Source organism: Pagrus pagrus (assembly GCF_965226575.1).
Source record: "Pagrus pagrus genome assembly, chromosome: 10".
NCBI classification, from domain to species: domain Eukaryota; kingdom Metazoa; phylum Chordata; class Actinopteri; order Spariformes; family Sparidae; genus Pagrus; species Pagrus pagrus.
In genome coordinates, this window is record NC_140194.1 from 33,217,095 (window position 1) to 33,237,062 (window position 19,968).

At 41.4% G+C, this 19,968-nt stretch overlaps 1 protein-coding gene across 6 annotated transcripts in view; it reads left to right on the forward strand.

The window, feature by feature from the left end:
* dnajc24 (DnaJ (Hsp40) homolog, subfamily C, member 24) overlaps positions 1-19,968 on the forward strand; it is a 73,968-nt gene that overhangs the window by 11,568 nt on the left and 42,432 nt on the right. For all 6 annotated transcript variants that reach the window (XM_084365162.1, XM_084365167.1, XM_084365163.1 and 3 more), the window contains exon 3: positions 3,448-3,583. In XM_084365162.1, coding sequence (XP_084221288.1) covers positions 3,448-3,583 — 136 coding nt within the window. The remainder of the gene's footprint in view (positions 1-3,447; positions 3,584-19,968) is intronic.

Below are 19,968 nucleotides of genomic sequence, written 5' to 3' on the forward strand. Positions count from 1 at the left end.
TAAGTTACATTTGAGTGCTGCTATTAGAATTCAAAATGATTGGGGGTGGGTGTGGCCAGGGGACTCTATAGCACCACCTAACGTCAATTTGTCCCCACAAACTTTTTCTCGGATCCTCATGAAATTTCAGGACTCATGGGTCTCAAGGATTTAGGCAGGAATTATTTTTGTCAGAATTTTTGCCGCAACAGCAAGTCGGCCATCTTGAATGGCATGTGGCGATTTTCATTTTTCCGACGCTGTTTTCGGGACTTTAGAATGTTCGCAGACTCACCAAATTTGGCCCGTAGCTTATTACCCATGAGTACGTTAATTCGCTACCACAACTGCCCTCATGTGACGCATGACAGCTCAGAAGCGCCCCCTAACGCCCCCATATTGGCTTTTCCCATGTTGTTTTTTCATTTCTATGCCTTGTACTTTATTTAACTAGTCTGACAAATTTAACACCACAGACTCCACAGTCACCAAGTATCATCCTCAGACCTTGATGATGACACCTTGTCAAAAGCTTTCGCCTCCGATATACCTGGTGGGCGTGGCTGTGCGGTTATTTTCGATGACCCCCTTATGGCTTTTCGCATTCTGTAGGAACCCAATTTCTAAGCCTCTTACGTTAACTAACTCGTCCTACAGATTTAAGACCACAGACTTCACATTCACTCAGTAGCATCCTCATACCTTGATGATGAAAAGTTGTCAAAAGCTTTCGCCTACGTTATTCCTGGTGGGTGTGGCGGTGCGGTTAATTTCGATAACCCCCTTATGGCTTTTTCCCATTCTGTACGAACCCAATATCTAAGCCCTGTACTTTTAGTAACTCGTCCTACAGATTTAACACCACAGACTTCACAGTCACTCAGTAGCATCCTCATACCTTCAACAGCCTGTGTTGTACCTGGTGGGCGTGGCAGTGCGGTCAATTTCGATACTTCCCCATCACGCAGGAAGTCCTTATAACTTCAACATACAATTTCCCATCTGCATCAAATTGCTCACACACGTAGAGGGGCTCGCCCTGAATACGCCTCTGCATCAATACTGTGTCATATCTGTACACTTCGCCAGTTCCGGAAAGACTTCGACTGTGGAATCTGTTAAACTATGGGAAAGTGTTAATTTAGTGTGTTGGCTTGAACAACCAGAATTCAGTTGGTTAAAAGCAGCATTATAGTGAATCTGATCCGGGCATATTTGGTTCGAAAGCGCTGGTGTCAGACACAAAATCGGATAAATACAAGTTAGCTTCTGAAAGTCTCCAGCGAAGTCACGCTATCATACGCTTTTGTACACCTTTGTCACCAGTTCCCGGTCCAAGTTCGTCCAGTTCTGCTCAACCCAAACTCTGCGCCGCCTCTGCCGTCTCGCAGTCGAGCAACGTCGTTTCAACTCCGACGTTGAAAGCGGAGGTGCTTTGGATTTTGAACACTGTGTGTGTGTGTGTGTGTGTGTGAGTGTGTGTGTGTGTGTTGTGTACAGTTTTTTAAAGTGTGTGGGTTATTAGAGTTAACTAAATTAGGTTAAATTCCTAGATAAAAACTAAACTAAAACTATTAATCACTTCTTAAATTAATTAAAACTAAACTGAAATTTAAAAAACTATAATAACCCTGACACACACTCACTCCATTCTTCATTGTTTAAGTTGCTCTGTGAATGGCAATACATTTAGTTATTATTGAAAGTAATTCTGGGACTTTATTTTTCCTTACTGTTTCGTACTTCGTATAGGTCTTAAATTTAGTTCAAAATGGTCTTAAAAAGCCTTAAATTTGACTTGTTCAAACCTGCAGAAACCCTGTATTAGAATTACTGTATGGATATTTTTGATCCAGTAGATTTGGTCACATTATCAAAAGAACCAAACTTCATGAATGTTTTTTTGTGACAAAGTAGTTTGTGTTCCACTCATTATATCACAGAAAAATGAGAGCTGTAGAAATCATTGGAGCTGAAAACTGCCATGATTTAATGTTCTTTTGACCGCAACTGTATATTCTAGGGCTGCAACTATCAACTATTTTCCTAATCGATTAATCGGTCGATTATTTTTACAATTTTATTCAAAATAAGATATTGCTCCTACATTGAATAACAAAGAAAAAACACTATAGCTTTTTATATCACACAGGTCTTGAAAAAACCTGTTCCAGTCTTAAGTTGAAAAGAGCTGAGCAGCAACGTTTAAATAATAATAAAGAAAAACATAAAACACACACTTAGTCTTGAACAGGCTTTGCTATACCAAATGGCTTCAACAACAGGCCGTGGAGGTAGAACTGGAATATGGAGGAATTGTTCCGAAGGAACACACACAGTCCACTCAATCTCAGATATAGTTTACAGGAACTTTGCATTGCAATGCAGAAATGTTAGCATCTCCACATGCTTCGGGCTAAGGCTGGCTCTCTTCTTGGAAGCTATGTTACCTGCTGTAGAGAAGAGGCACTCAGATGGTGTTGAGGTGCCAGGGATGCATAAGTAGGACTTCATTATCCCCCCACTAGTGTAAAGGATTTTCTTCCTTGGCAATGGGCTTCTCTCCAAAGTATGTGAGGACTTTGTTCCTCACTTGGCCGTTGGAATCCTCAGCTTCTCCCACTCTACTCTCTTCACTGCTGGATTCAGAATCAAGGAGTGAATCAAGTAAGGAAACAGGAGTTGTAGGTCCACTGTACATTAAAGACTTGCTCGGGTGTCAGAAACTTTCTTCTTTCATCGCTGTTGAAGCTGCTCCTTAGCAGTGACTTGGAAAGCCTGCACTGCTGCTGACTCAAAGGCAGCACTTTGGGTGGACTTCAATAGCCCCTTCACAAGTGGAGGTACTGCTGAGACTGTGATGTAGTTCTCCCCACTCATAACACTCACACATACAGTGGCACATTCATAGGGGTTTAAGGCTGTGGAAAGTTCCGTAAGCAGGCTCCGCTCATCGGGTTTCAAGTCAAGGTAGCGTTTGCCCTTCTGTGAGATGCTTGACAGTGTTGTGGTTACAGGCCATCTTCGCTAAAGCAGTCTGGTTATCATGTAGAACTTGCTTTTCCAACTTGTGCTTACATCCTGCACAAGCTTGTGCTCTGGTGTGCCCATTTGTTGCTGTTTTTCTCTCAGCCTGTTGCATGCTAGCTCGTTTTTTTATGTTCCACGCAAAGAGAGTGCCATGATTGGTGAAAAGAGCAGGACTACGGTGATTAGTCAAATTTGCGGGAAAGTTGCAGCATGGTCGCAAAGAATTCATGGTGATTGGTTGAATTTGCGTTACTTGGTGCAATTGTAACTTCAGGAAATCCTGGAGGGACTGCTAAACAGTGTCACACATGCCAGGTAACAGAGACGTGTCTAGTCGAAACCAGGGGTAAGTTTGTCATATCGAGTTGGTGTCTTTCAAAATTCAGTCTTTCTAACTTAAAATTCCCTGTGTGTGTGTTTTTGTTTGCGCATGCACAGTACCACCCAGACCGTCTTGGAGGTGAGGGATCTTTGGAAGTAGAGTCTAGTGTGAAGAAGTTTCTGGAGGTTGATGCAGCCTGGAGGATCCTTAGTGACCAGAACACCAGGAGACAGTATGACCTGCAGCGCAGAGGTTGGACTTTACATTTTGTTTTATTGCAAAAGTCAAGATTTGCATTTAGGAAAGAAGGTCCAGGATGGTTTGGTTTTATTTTGTTTATTTTGCGTTGTACGACAAAAAGAAATGTCTGTTTCTGCAAATGGAATCTGGTGGATTTGTCAAAAGTGTTAGTGGCTGTTTTGGTTAAACAAAAATTATCCTATTCTAAAACAAAAAGGTCTATCTCAGTAGGGATTCTTTCATAATGTTGTCAAACAAAGTAACAACCTTAGCTTTTAAGGCTATGTTCGCACTACCAACCCAAATCCATTTTCTTTAATATCCAGATTGTATCCAGAATGATTTTAGGAAGTCTGGACAGCAAAAAATCACATGATTCGTAAAAAGTGAATTAACCCACATTTGGAGGTGGTTTCAAATGCAATTCAAATAGGTTTTCTACAAATGAGTCTCAGTCCAGAGCCTCTTTTTCAGAGCATCTTTTGTGTCACTTGCAGCACGACACACAACTGTGACGTCTAATCCAGAGAGACAGAATTTGCATTGCGTTCTTGCCACTGAGCAGAATGCAATGCTACTTGTAGAGCAGTCTGGAGGACAACACAAAGAATAACAGTCTGTGGAGTTAATCTGAAAGAAACTGTCTGCTCTGCGACTTGACAATGTGATTGTTTGGAGAGCGAGATGATTGATTATGGTTCCGTGTTGGAAAGCTGTGTCACCAGTGTTGGAAATTAAAATTTTCAACAATACAATCACATGAAAAATGTTTATTTAAAATTCTTACTTATGGTTATCCATATTTAATTCTCAGTATCAGAACATGTCAATTTTTTTATCTCGATGCACGTGCAAATTTGCTCACTTCCCCCCAAGCAGCATGGCACTGTAGAATACTTTTAAGTCATAACTTAACAGTGTTGGGTAAGTTACTTTCAGTGTTGGGTAAGTTGCAATATTGTTGTCTGTTTAGAGTAATAAATCACTTATTACACTACTTTTTAGTTACTTTCAACAAAATGCCCAAATAACAATAAATATAAATATTTTTAATTGTAGGCTTAATCATATGAAACACAATAGACCTATACCTTCTACAATGTAGCCTGTAATGACATGACAAGACAAAAATATCTTGTTTTAATTCTAGTCCACAGAACAAGGAACGCATGGACATATGTGATTCAAGAATGTAAATTTAAAGTGCGCTCGGAGGATTAGTTTTCATCATTACACGAAACACAGCTCATTTCAGTCACACAGAGACTTAAAGCTGGGGTTGGTAATTCTGTTCAGAAACATTTTCTATTGTATTTGTATACAATCTCTTAACATCCAGACAGCAATCAAAATATGAACTCATTTAGAGAAAAAAAAGGAAAGCAATCCATCATCTCTGGCAGCGACAGGGCTGTAAAAACTTCATCCAATCAATGTTAGCGGCCCGAAGATATTGTATGGACAGACTACCTGTCTATCAACCTGTCCTTACCTGCCCACCCTGCGCTGACCCTGCCCATCACTCAGTGCACGCGACCGGAGTGCACTGCTGGATCTGTGATGGAGGGAGCTCATGGTTTACAGAAAAGAATGGCAGAGAAAGTACAGACACACTTTTCATTAGCAGCTGTACCTACAGCAACTTGTACTGCCAAACAGAGCAAGAAAAGAAAGACCAAACTGGAGAAGGGTACAAACAAAAAGGAGAGCCAACATTGGAGTGGCTGTTCAACGATGGAGACAACTGATGGAGTCGAAGGCCTGAACACGGACGCCATGGTAGCTGTGTCTCTGTTGGACAGGTAATGAGCTGCTTTGTTGTGGTTGGGGAAATGTATTATTACTCTGCATTATGTGGTCAATGTAGCTAACGTTAGCTCCTTATGCTTTGGAGAGAGGCCTGAGTGCAGGGGGCGGGGTTTACTAGCTGGATACTTTCAAAATCTAGTCTGGGCTTGACGGTTTTTCCAATTTACTGACCGCAGCTTTAAAGCTATAGTTGGTAATCCTGTTCAGAAACACTTTATGTTATACTGGGTGAAATGGTCCTTCCATCCTGAGAGTAGTCAATACATAATGTGTTCAGAAAAAGGAATGAAAAAAATCAGACCTCTTTGGCAGCTGCAGGCCTGTAAAAACTCTGACCAATCCCTGCCTCTCGGTGCGAGTTGAAAGAACCAATCAGATGCCTTCATGTCTCGTCCTGCCCACGCCCCCCTCTGTCCCTCCCTCCTCCCTGCTGCACTCATCACTAGGGTTGTCACAAGAACCGATACTTCGGTACCAATTCGATGCCGACACGAAAAAAATAATACGATACTTGCTTCGGGGGGATTTGTTATTTTCATGAAACATGTAACGTTAGCCAACTTAGCTACTTTTGTAGCTCGTATTAGCCCAATGCTAACATTAGCTTCTCTGTCGGTGTAAGCCAGTAATGTTACAAGTCGTCGGTACATACTGCTTATCTAACTTATAGGATCTGTGCTTCCTGCACGGAGCATTGAGCGTTTGTACTCGATGCAGCTCATGCGCTCGTAATGAAGAAGTTATAGGATATGACACTCAGCTGTCCTCTGCCCTGCTGACTCCTACTGTCAGATGCGCGTTCATGGGTGCGTGGCTTTGGACGGAGCACTGATGGGAGGGGGAGGGGGGGGGTGGAGCTTAGAGGAGGTACCACTTTCAAATCTTGCTAGCTCTCCAACATTACCAACTATAGCTTTAATGAAGAACTTATAGGCTCGACTAAAAAACTAAAAAAAACTGCAGCGACTAAAAAAAACACAGAGCCTATATTAATATGGTAATGCGCAGTGTGGATGGGTTCTTAAAAAACAAGAAGCGCTTCACATCCGTTGTAATGCGTTTAATATTTATATTTATACATTAATAGGGAATTTGGGTTAAATTTGGTGATCAATAATAATTAATGATTATCAGGGATAATTATTAATTACAATAGATAATAAAATCCAATTTACATAAGATCGCCTCGGGAGCACCACCCATGAAGAAGGGACATGAAAGCCAATTCAGTGGCCCTAACGACTCTGAAACTCAGAGTTCACATGTCCTTAATGACTCTGTAAGGACACAAGGTTTAAAAGCAGTCCAGTAACTAACCAGTCAGTTAGAACTGAAGAAGCCTCTTGGATGAGAGGTGAAACGTCTTCAAGAACCTGAAACAAGTCCAGTTGCCTAAGATATAGCACTTAGAATTAACATGACCTGGATGACTAAGAACCTTCATCAACAGATATCCATTTCAATAAGGTACTATACTGTCAGTTTGTAACTCTGATAAATAATAACTTAATAACTACAACCAAAATTACCCTAACAGCAAGTAATGGTCGAAGGATTTCGGAGTCCTTGGCAACATTCACTCTTGTACAATATTAAATAGACAGCATGTAGGTTCAAAAGTCTTTAATTTAACACAATGAAAAGACACAATCTAACTAACATTTACTATATACAGGTGTGTTTGAGTGTGTGTGTGTGTGTGTGTGTGTGTGAGTGATGTGGTGCTCGGTTAGAGAAGATGGTTAGTTGCATTCAAAGACCCTGAGTCTGTGTGAAGCATAATACAACTAACATCAAATTAGCTGTGTAGCAAAGCAAAATACCAATTGCCTAACTACACAGAGTATTATTATATTACATTAACAATAACACTAAAACAAAGACCAAATATGTTCAACACACGTGCATTACATCAGTAAGAGTTAAAAGGCCTTGTGCCTAGCCGTGTTATGCTATGCTGTCTGCTATCTAGGCCCAGTTCAACGTTACCAGTCTTTGAAGAAAAGGTGGTGGTGGTTCCTTAGCTGATGAGGAGAATGTTGTTATCCTAATGTTGAACAGTGCTGTTCTTGCTGTGCAATGTCCGATGAAAGAAGGTGGATGGAGGAAGCTGGGAGCTCCTTTCTTTTGCAGGGATAGCAGCTTGGTGCTTACTTTCTGTGTGTTCTTCGGACTGTGTAGTTAGCTGGCAAGCTTTGTGTCACAGCTGCAGGTGCTAACTGAGCTGGTGTACTCGCAGGACCTTGCATCGCTGCTGGAGAGAAGTTCTTTTGGCCTGCTGGAACTGCAGCTGGCACCTCTCAGCAGCAGTTGGGCCCAGAAGATTTCAGGAGAAGAGAACTGGTGGCCAGCCCAGTGGGGGGAGAGCTGGAGAAGAGCTATGAAGAGGGAAGAGGGCAGGCAGCCCTGTGGGGAAAGAGGTGGAGAAGAGCGAGAACAAAAGAAGGAGCTGGAGTTTTGACTACCTGGTCTGTGGAGGGTCTGTCACCCTGACCAAAAGTAGCTCAAAGGTGGGTCTTGGCAGTCTTTGCAGCTAGGTGTGAAGACTGGGGACCTGAGTTTAGTTCAGAGTCCATTTTGAAATCCACAATGAACGATTTCGTCTGTGGATCCCAACATTGTTACATGACATAACTGTAGTAATATATTACTGAAATATTATTAGTAATGTGTTATATTACTCTTTTACCGCTAAAAGAAATATTACTGTAGCGCCTTGCTTTTGTAACGCGTTACCCCCAACACTGCTTGTGATATTCAATGCTTCATGGTCGCCACCATCAGGTCTTTTCCACTTCTCATCAAAAAAATGCAGTTTAACTTTAGGGTTGTGTGTTGGCTCCTGTTGAGAAAGCTTGCTGACATCTGACACCTGCTTTAAGTTGGCAATGTAATGTTACATTGCTGCTCAGTTCACACTGACCGCCATTGTAGACACGCTCTCTGGCTTTCTTCTTCTACTGAAAGTTGCATTTGCAGCAGACTAGAGGCAGCACAGGCGTATTGCTGCCCCTGACTCGTCAGTTATATAACTCAATTGTATGCTCTCTTAGAATCTCCTGTCCAAATTGCTAACTGTTGGGACCGTCCACATGGTTCTGACATCAGAACGGCCTGCGTGTAGCCTAACGCTTAAATGCGGCCTCCTTGCACTAACAAAGCCTGGTAAACAAAGGAAAGTGCACCGACCCTAATGTCCAGTAGGTGGCGCCTGCTTGTCACAGTCCCCCCAGGTTTGAAACTCCCATCTCCCATTGTCTGTGGGCGCACCTGAATGCATCAGTTCCGCCGACACCGGAAGAGATAAATACAGCTGCAGACTCATTTCATCGCAGTCCCAGATGTTAAATGTTGCGGGAAGCATTAGCTTTCGTCTGCACAACTGTACTCAAAGGGAGCACCCAGATGTTTGGATTAACCGCCTAGGCCGCAGTCTTTCATCTCGCTGGACGAGCCAAAACTGCCCCATGTTTAACAAACATGCCCCGGATCCAGCAAAGACGCTGTGCAACCAGCCTCTTTCCCACGCCTGCAGAAGGAGGATTTTTCCTCAGAAAATGCCCGCTTTTGCCCGTTTTCTTAATGCCCACGCCGACTACGCTGTCTTAACAGCCAACGCAGGACGCTGCAACCGCCTTTAATCCACGCCGAGGAAGCAAGCTGAGCTACATTGTTTGTTTGTGAGTTTGTGGACCACCGTGTCCCTCTTTAATTGCTGTTAGTTTTACGTTGTAAAACATGCTGTTTGCTTTACCTTTCGCTCATCACGAGCTGATTTGAGCCTCTCCACTCTGTGGAGCGGGAGTGTTAGCTTAGCCGCCGCTAAGGGCATTAGCCCTTTGTCTTGGTCTTCCTCTCTCTTTCTTTCTCTCTTTTTTGCTCCAAGTCTTTTTATTGAGTTTTATAGATAGTGTACAAAATCAGAAGCATAGGTGGATAGAAATAATACAAATGAGCATCATACCCCCCCCCTCGCTCCAACAGAGCCCCATCCCAGCAACAATATTACTGTACCATCCAACAACCTAGTAGTGATTGAACTTGTATGCAACCACTTATCACTTACGTATCAAAACACATATACAAAAAAAAAAGTATATTGAAACAAAACAGTATGGTACATAAGTGAATAAAAAATAAATAAATAAATTAAATAAAAATTTTAAAAAATCAACAAGTAATCAAGAATGGTCCTTCAAATTATACATAATACAGGATCAGCCATATAAAACACCAATATTAGTGAAATCCAATTTCTCTATATAACTTAAAAAGGGTTCCCATATAGCATAAAATGTTTGAATACATCCTCTTGTAGAATAGCGAATCTTCTCTAATACCAAATGGTGTAGAAGGTCATTTATCCACATCTTAAAGGTTGGGGGAAGTTTTTCCTTCCACTTAAGGAGTATTAATCGCCTAGCTATGAGAGATGCAAAGGCTATCATATTCTTTGCCTGTCGGTTAAGGTGAGTGTCTTGTAGAGTTATTCCAAATATGGCTGTGATGGCAGAAGGTTCTATGGGTACTTGTAAGACATCTGAAAAAGTTTTAAATATTAACTGCCAGAAATTGTCTAGTTTCGAACAAAACCAGAACATATGTGAGAGGGTGGCTGACATTTGCCTGCACCGATCACAAATAGGATTGATGCTAGGTGTGAACTTCGCTAGTCTCACTTTAGACCAATGAAGACGATGCATAACCTTGAATTGGATAACTGTGTGTCGTAAGCAGATTGAAGAGGAATGTATTCTATTCAAAGCTCTTTCCCAGATCTCCTCAGGAAGTTCGAACCCCAAGTCACCCTCCCATTGAATCTTTAATGATGTCAAAGGCTCCAGATTATATGTATTTAGTAAGGAATATATTTTCCCAATTGTCCCTCTGGAACCTGAATTAAGCTTCAGAATGGAATTTAAGAGGGAGTTGGGTGGCTGGGAAGGGAAGTGAATAAATGATGTTGATATAAAACTACGGAGCTGCAAGAATCTAAAAAAGTGAGAATTAGGGATGTTAAATTTAAGCATTAATTGATCAAAGGATGCAAATGTATTATCAATGAATAGATTCTCTATTGTGGCAACTCCTCTATTAGCCCATTCATGGAAAGCGCTGTCTATAATTGACGGCTTGAATTGGTGATTTTTTATTATAGGAGCACAAGTGGGCAGATCCCTGAGAGAAAAAGCTCGTCTGAACTGTGTCAGAATTCTAAAAGAGTGTTTCACAATTGGATTTAAAGTGAATTTAGATATAGACTCCAAAAGAGGAAGTTTTGAGCAAAGTAGTGAATGTAAAGAAGTATGAAGACAAGAGGAGCTCTCCATTCGTAACCACTCAGGGATAGTGTCACCTGATGCAGAATCTTTCCAAAACAGCATAGACCTAAGGTTGGCAGCCCAATAGTAAAACTGGAAGTTAGGGAGGGATAATCCTCCATGTTGACGATGCTGTTGTAGGATCCTTTTTCTTATTCTAGGGTTTTTCTTATTCCATATAAATCCCGACACCAAATTGTCCACTGACATAAAGAAAGATTTAGATAAGTGTAGGGGAATGCATTGAAATATATAAAGAAATTTTGGCAAAACATTCATTTTAATTACGTTAATTCTGCCTCCTAGTGACAGGGGGAGTAAGCTCCAACGTTCCAGATCTTGCTTAAGGTTGGTTAATAATGGTGAGAAATTAGCTTTGAATATGTCTTTAAAGGCATGTGTTATCCAGATTCCTAAGTATTTAAATTTCTGTGGACTGATTTTAAGTGGGAATAAACTGAAGTCAATTTGCTTAGCTGATGTGTTCACTGGCATAATTTCACTCTTTTGTAGGTTAATTTTGTATCCCGATATTTTGCCGAATTCCTCAAGCAGGTTCAGGGTATTTGGTAGACTAGTTAAAGGATGGGACAGATAAAGAAGCATATCATCAGCATACAGGGACACCTTATTATCCAAGTCATATCTCCTTATTCCCTTTATATTGGCTTCACCACGTAACGCTAGAGCCAGTGGTTCAATCGCAATAGCGAATAGGAGGGGTGACAGAGGACAACCCTGTCGGGTGCCACGATGGAGAGGAAAGTAAGAAGAGAGGTTGTTGTTTGTTCGGACAGCTGCTAATGGAGAGGAATACAAAACTTTAATCCAGGAAATGAATTTTTCGCCGAAGCCAAATTGTTTGAGAGTATGAAAGAGATAATCCCACTCCACCCGATCAAACGCTTTCTCAGCATCAAGTGATAGTAATATTTCTGGAATGTCAGGTGGAGTGGGACCATAAAGAATATTAAATAGGCGTCTAATGTTAAAAAAGGAGTGACGCCCTTTAATAAAGCCTGTTTGATCGTCAGCCACAATTAAGGGCAAAACCACCTCTAAGCGGCAGGCCAGCATTTTAGAAAGAATTTTACTGTCTACGTTTAAGAGTGAAATGGGACGGAATGAGCCGCAATCCAGAGGGTTTTTATCTTTTTTAGGAATAAGAGAAATGACTGCTTGTCGCATAGTTAAAGGAAGGGAACCAGTGGCATATGACTCCTCAAATACAGAGAGCAGAATGGGAGAAAGCTGGTCTGCAAATTTTTTAAAAAATTCACTAGGGAACCCATCGGGTCCTGGGGACTTTCCCGTTTGCATGGACTTAATTGCATCAATAAGTTCCTCTACAGAAAATGATTTGTCTAGTTCGGATGCAGTTCTGTTATCAATTGTGGGGAAATTTATTTTCCTGAAAAATGAATCAAATAAAGTGTGGTCGCCAAGGAATTCACTATCATACAGCTTTGAGTAAAATCTATGGAAACATGAATTAATCTCAGAATGATCTGTCCGCTTAGTGCCCGATTCATCATTTATCTCAGCTATAGTCCTATCCACAGTTTTCTGGTGGAGCTGATGGGCAAGAATCTTCCCTGTCTTTTCACCACATTCGTATGCTTTACTCTGTGATTTATTTAGTAGATTTTCAATACGTCTTGTTGATAGCAGGTTGAACTCTGTTTGAAGTGTTAATCGTAGTTTAAATAAATCATTGGATGGGGTGACAGCAAGTGTAGTATCTAATTTGAGAATATCATTTGCTAGCTGTTCAAGTTTCATATTGTGACGCTTTCTTTGTTGTGCGCTATATGAAATTATTTGTCCCCTCAAATACGCCTTCATGGATTCCCACACTGTTAAAGGCGACATTCCTGGGGTCTGGTTATGTTCGAGGAAGAGAGTTATTTCAGAAGAGATAAACTTAATGAAGTCTTCATCTGAAAGTAGTAAAGTATTAAGACGCCAGGGGTAATAGTTGGCATGAGAAATTGGTATACATAGAGTCATCGACAGAGGGGCGTGATCTGAAATAATTATGGCTTGATATTCACACTTTTGTATTAGTGAAAGAAGGCTTTTATCTAAAAAGAAGTAATCTATGCGAGAATATGTTCCGTGGACCGGAGAAAAGAAGGAGTAGCTTCTAGCTGTAGGATTTTGAAAGCGCCACGCATCAACTATACCATTTGTATCAAGAAAAAGCTGCAGTTGAGAGGCTGCACTGGATTTGGACACAGTCCTAGACGAGCTACGGTCCAGAATAGGTGATAACGTGCAGTTCATATCTCCTCCAAGGATAAGATAATGTGTATCCATGTTGGGGATATGAACAAAGAGATTTATAAAAAAAGAACTATCATCCCAATGTGGTGCGTATACGTTGGCCAGGACAACCGGTTGCCCACCACAATTATGTAACGCCCTGAGGAGTCTGTTTCAACCTTTGACATAACAAATGGGATATTCTTATTAACAAGGATGGCCACACCTCTAGATTTGGAATGGAAGTTAGAATGATATGATTGTCCAATCCATCCTCCCCTGAGTCGAAAATGATCAAATGTTCGGAGATGTGTCTCCTGAAGGAAAGCTATTCCCACCTTTAATTTATTCAAATGAGTCAATACTTTCTTTCGTTTGATGGGGTGGTTCAACGATTTTACATTCCAGCTTACAAAGGTTACATCGCAATTAGCTGATCTATTTGAAAGATCTGTGTTAGTTATAGCCATATTCAAGACAGAGAAAAATTAGTGGTGTATTAAATCTGCCTGCACTTATGCTTTCTAGAAAATTGAAAGGACCTTTAAAAGAAAAGTGAGTATGGACAATGACCCACAGGAAAAATTAAAAAAAAAGATTGTAAACCCAGGTACAGCAAATCCCCAACCCTCACCAGTCGGAACAAGGTGACTCCCAAACCCCTCGCAAAGATAACTACACATTTAAGTGCTTGTGTGAGGATACACTAGCTCTAAAAGAACAAACTCTGCTGTATATAGAACATATGAGGCACCTTAGAAAATGAGAGATTAAATATTTCAAACTTACAGTTTTGTTTTGTTTTTTAAATAAAAAATATCTCTTCTGTTGTCTAAATGTTAAACATAAATAGAAAGGGAAATAAAAACAACAATAAGAATAGAGACACACTACAGCGTTCTGACCAGTCAAATTGCTGTATCTATTGTAAACAAAATAAAAGAGCGCGAAAACAGCACATTTTTGGTTCCTTAGGTGCTCTCATCTCTCCTTCTGGAACAGTCTGGAGCCTTATGGCTCTGTAGCGGTGTAGACCACATCGGTCAAGGTGAAGTGTTTAGAGAGTGGACAGCACCAACCTTATTCAGATGTAGAATTTAGCTATTCTCACTCATTTCAGGTCATGATCAGTCCTCTGAAGAGTCCGGTAGAATTCTTGCTTTCACGTAGGCCATGGCTTCTCCTGGGCTTTGAAACCATTTCTCAGTTCCGTTACATGTGATCCGGAGTCGTGCTGGATAAAGAAGGCCGTATTTAACACCGTCTCGTCCACGGAGCAGTCGTCTCACCTCGCTGAAAGCGGATCTAGCCTGCGCGACACTCGGGGGATAGTCCGGGAAAATGAAGATGCCGGTCCCTCTGAACCGGAGCGGCCCGTTCTCCCTGGCGCGGCGAAGGATATCAGCGCAGTCTTGGTAATAGTGGACTTTCGCCACGATGACGCGAGGTTTACCGTCTTGGCTCCTCGACTGTAGACCCCTGTGAGACCGGTCGATCAGGATGTCTTTGTCTATTTTCAGCACCTCTCTTAATAGTTTGGAGACGGCTGTCGGTGTGCTTGAGCCCGGGGTCTCTGGGACGTTTAATATTCGGATGTTGGAGCGCCTCATTCTTCCTTCCATATCGAGACATTTCTCCCGCAGATTGCCGACTTCTTTCTCGAGTTTCCCCACTTTCGTTAGCAACGAAGTCACGTCGTCTGAACATGATGAGAGCCCCTGCTCCATGTGCGACACTGTTTTTTTCATCGTCTCCACCTCGGAGCGGATCGCCGTGGTGTTGTTTGCTAGCTCCGTTTTTACTGCTTGTAGCTCGGATTTGATGTTTTCAAAATCGTCAGCTAGAGCGGTCTTCAGTTCCGACCTGAGCAGCATAGCAATGTCTGTTTTCAATGACGTGAGAATTTCTGCCTTCAGGTCCGCGACATCCATTTGGTCATCAGGCTGAGGTGTCTGAGTGCTACACCTGGATGGTGAATCATTTGAGCCTGAGGCTTTGGGCCCAGTTGCGGAGGCTCCTCCGGTGAACTTGTATTTTCGTAGATTGTTGGCCATTTGCGCTGCGATATATGTAATAAAGATAACATATAATGAAAAAGGAAAAACTCAGGACGATGTGTCGTAGTTTTCTGTTGATCTAAGGTGCCTAAAAAGAACTTTTAACCCGAAATTCAGCAGAGCATGTTGCTTGTGCTGCCTACTCCATCGCCTGCTCGCTAGCGCCCCCTCTTTCTTTCTCTCTAACCAACCCACATGTACATGTACACACATATCAGGGGACACATTAATCATGTGCCCCCTGATTCCCCTTACACATGATTCAGCAAAATCAGTATCATTTTTGAATTCGTATCCACGCGTGACTTCTCCAAGTCACGTTCCAGCCATTTTTGTAGTTGAACGAACGTGGGTTCCCCATTTCCGGTTTGGCCATTTTTGTAGTCATTTCAACGGAACACTCAATGATGTCACCGTCTAAGAGAGCGTGACCACCATTTTGGCTCTCCGCCATCTTGTCTCTTTGATTTCAACCGCCATCTTGGCTCCTCTGTCTTTGTCTCTCCGACACACACACACACACACACACACACACACACACACATCCATGCTTGTTTGTTATTTGTGCTTGAGTTTGTCTTAGTTTAGTTTCATAGTTTACCTGCTTTAGTTAAACTCTGATTGTGGGAGATGCCACTGTTAAAGATGTGAGATTCATGTGCGGTGAAAACATGAAGGTTCTCTGTTTTCCCAAGTATATGGTTCCTGACATGACAGCGAGAATCCCTGGTATTGTTGCAGCAAATCCAACTGTCAAAAAGATCATTTTGCATACGGGGATGAATGATATTGTGAAGCAGCCGTCTGAAATGCTCAAACAAGATTTTACTAATCTGTTGAACACAGTCAGCTCCCTGGATGTTGAGGTTTTAATCAGTGGCCCCCTTCCACCATTTAGAAGAGGTGCTGAGAGATTCAGCAGATTGATGGCACTGAACACATGGCTTTCCAAAGCATGTAATGTCCATTCTATGCATTTTTTGGACAACTTCAATTTCTTTTGGGACCGCAAACATCTTTTTAAGCAAGATGGACTCTTCCTAAATAGGTCAGGAGTCAAATTGTTTATGTCCAACATCTCTTTCTGCCTGCGTCGCCAATCTGTTCCCTCCACCAAGGACAAGAGGCAAGACAGGCCGAAACAAACAGGAGATAATCACGAAGGAAACCGAGCACAGCCCCCAGCTGAAGTGAGCTCCACTCATGAGAGACGTCAGGGTGAACAGAAAGAGGATTCTCTCTGTGAGGTTCAACTGTCTACACAACCCCAAACCCCACCCAGTCCACCATCTACTGTGAGCATGTTGTCGCCTTCGTCCCCCTTCATGGAGTTCACTGACCAAATGAACAAGCTGGTCATCGCTGGGACACAGTTTACCCCCCGCCCTACTGCAATTTTCTCTCCTCTCATTCCCCTGAAACACCCTCGGCCTTCGGTAAAGTTAGGACACGCACCACCCCCACCCCTTCCATACAGGCATCACCCTCCCCAAGCTGATAAGAGCTCAGCACACATCTTTCTGTCTCTTACTGCTGATGTTTTATGGGTCCAGGCTCTAAAGATGTCACTCCTGACTATTTCCAGCGAAAGTCGGGGCCCAGTGTACTCGAAGCTTCTTCAGTTCATGTTATGACCTCAGAGGACAAGACAAACAGTAAGTGGCTCCTTCTCAGGAAACTTGGTCATGTCACCAGTTCCTCCTCAATCTTCTAGACATCTAGAAAAGTTTCAACTCGTAGACCATGCATCGCTGACAGTAACGGTTAAGAATTTAAAATCCACGACCTGCTACCTTGATATGCTGCCTACAAATTTGTTGAAAAATGTTTTTAATTGTGTTGCACCAGAAATATTGAGGATAGTAAATACTTCTCTTTTATCAGGACAATTTCCCAAGGCCTTGAAAACTGCAGTAATCAAACCTCTTTTAAAAAAGCCTAACCTGGATGCTTCAGTATTAACTACAGACCCATATCAAACCTTGCATTTTTGTCAAAGATCATTGAGAGAGTTGTTTATCAACAAATTCACTCTTTCTTGAGCCAAAACAATCTCTTCAACGCTTTCCAGTCTGGTTTTCGACCACAGCACTGAAACTGCACTTATTAAGGTGTTAAATGACATACGCCTTAATACTGATGCATCAAAAACTTCAGTGTTGGTATTACTGGATCTTAGTGCTGCATTCGACACAGTTGATCACAACATGTTGCTCGACAGACTGGAGAAGTGGGTCGGTGTTTCTGGTAAGGTGCTAAATTGGCTCAAATCTTATTTAATCAAATCAAATCAAATTTTATTTGTATAGCCCAAATTCACAAATCACAGTTTGCCTCAGAGGGCTTTACAATCTGTACAGAGACGACACCCTCTGTCCTTCGACCCTTGATTCGAGTGAGGAAAAACTTGCCCCAAAAAAAGGCCCTTTTAACAGGGAAAAAAATGCGGAAGAAACCTCAGGGAGAGCCACAGAGGAGGGATCCCTCTCCCAGGACGGACAGACGTGCAATAGATGTCGCATGTACAGAGCAGATCAACGAGATCACAATGTATTCAATTATAAGCGATGGTTGACAGGAGTGAAAGTACATAAAGATGTATTACAGCAATAATAATGACATGCACATGGAAATGTGATTGCTAGTGATAACAGTAGTAGTGATTAATGGTAAGGATAGTATGTAGATTTAGAAGATCGAGACTTCTTTGTGTCGCTAGGTAATTGTGAATCTGAGCGAACAAAGATGACATGTGGAGTCCCCCAAGGCTCTATTCTCAGGCCACTTTTGTTTAATATCTATATGCTCCCACTGGCCCAGATCATGAAGTATCATAACATCTCTTACCACTCATATGCTCATGACACACAGCTCTACATCACAGTGTCACCATATGACTAAAATCCATTACAGTCACTGAGTGAATGTATCCAACAGGTCACTCAGTGGATGGGCCAGAACTTTCTTCAGCTGAAAGTTGAAAAGACAGAAGTCATTGTTTTTGGTCCCAAAAACGCAAGACTTGAGGTCAATGGCCAACTTCACTCAATTACACTAAAAACCACTGACCAAGCCAGAAATTTGGGTGTAGTTATAGACTCAGACCTGAATTTTAACAGCCACATAAAGACTATCACTAAATCAGCCTATTATCATCTCAAAAACATTGCGAGAATTAAAGGACTTCTGTCTAAACAAGACATGGAAAAACTAGTTCATGCATTTATTCTAAGTAGGTTAGATTATTGTAATGGTGTCTTTACAGGTCTCAGTAAAAAATCAATCAAGCAGCTGCAGCTCATCCAGAATGCTGCTGCGAGAGTCCTGACCAACAGCAGGAAAATGGATCATATCACACCTGTCCTTAAATCCCTGCACTGGCTCCCTGTGAGCCAAAGGATAGAGTTTAAAATCCTGTTACTGGTCTACAAATCACTAAATGGTCTTGGACCTAAATACATTTCAGAGCTGCTGGTGGGATATGAAGCATCCAGAGCCCTCAGGTCATCAGGGACAGGTCTACTCAGTGTCCCCAGGGTCAGAACCAAGCAGGGTGAAGCTGCATTTAGCTTCCATGGTCCTCACCTGTGGAACAAACTCCCTGAACACCTGAGGTGTGCACAAACTGTCAGCTCATTTAAATCAGGGCTGAAAACATTACTGTTTACTGCAGCTTTAGTATAGTGTAAGACCTTTCTGTTTGCCACTGCCTTTCACCAAAGCAATTTTAAGGCTTTGAACTGCACTGTTACTTTTATTTTCTCTGTGACTTTTGTGCGTAGGAAATCTGTTCTATTTTAGCCTACTTTCCTATTTCTTAACTTGTTTTAATGTTTTGTTTTAATGTCTATTTCTTAACTTGTTTTAATGTTTTGTTTTAATGTATTTTAAATGCTTTTACTGTAATTGTATGGGCCTGTAAAGCACTTTGAGTTGCCTTGTGTCTGAATTGTGCTATACAAATAAACTTGCCTTGCTTTGCCTTAGTTGAGTGATTGATTTGTGTTTATTGAAAGTATTATTGATTTAACTAATTTGCTGACAAAAATAAAGTATATTATATTGTACAGAGCAGTTTTCTGTGATTATTTTGTGCATATGTCTTGTGGTATTTATTGGTTGTGATAGTCAGTGCTGGGATTCATTTCCTTCACTGTTCCTTTAATTGTAAATATTATACAAATTTTTACATTTACAGTGAACCCTTCTTTGAGACTTATTTTGGTCTGGTTATTGGTCCCTGATTCCAGGGTGGTGCCCCGTTTTAATGCTTTGAAAATTAATTTTCTTAATTTTTATTTATATAATTTTTATAATTACTATCAATAATGATTAATTTCTAATAACCACACCTGCCCTACCATCAATTCCCAACATAACCCACCACTGTGGCTTGTGGGTAGGGCTGCACAATTCATCGCAAAATAATCCAAATTAGCAATTATTTTATAAAGGTAAAATGTGTCAGTGTTTTAATGAAAATTTGTAGTGCTGTAGAGATTTTCTGGCCTACAAAGCTTGTTCTCCAGATGTAATAAAACACATTTTATTGGCAGAGACCATTATCATGATTTTACTAGTTTTTCAATGACAATGAAAATTGTGATGTAAAATGTATTCATCCATTATAATCAGGAATTATATAACAATAAATAATTGCAATATCACTTTTTGACCATATTGTGCAGCCCTATTTGTGGGTTGATCATATTCGATTTTCCCACCCTGCATGTCACCCACATACACAGTTACTAACAGGGTAGCATTACCATAGAAGCCCATGCAGATATGTTGGTGATGTCTCTACCCAAAAATCTGATCCGATTACTTGCAAATGATGTGCGGACAGTCTGTCTTTCAGATCTGATATGAGAGACAAATTGTATTTGCCTGCTGTCTGAACAAAGTCTAAGTGGCAAAAATAAGCACTTTAAGGGTCGTACCC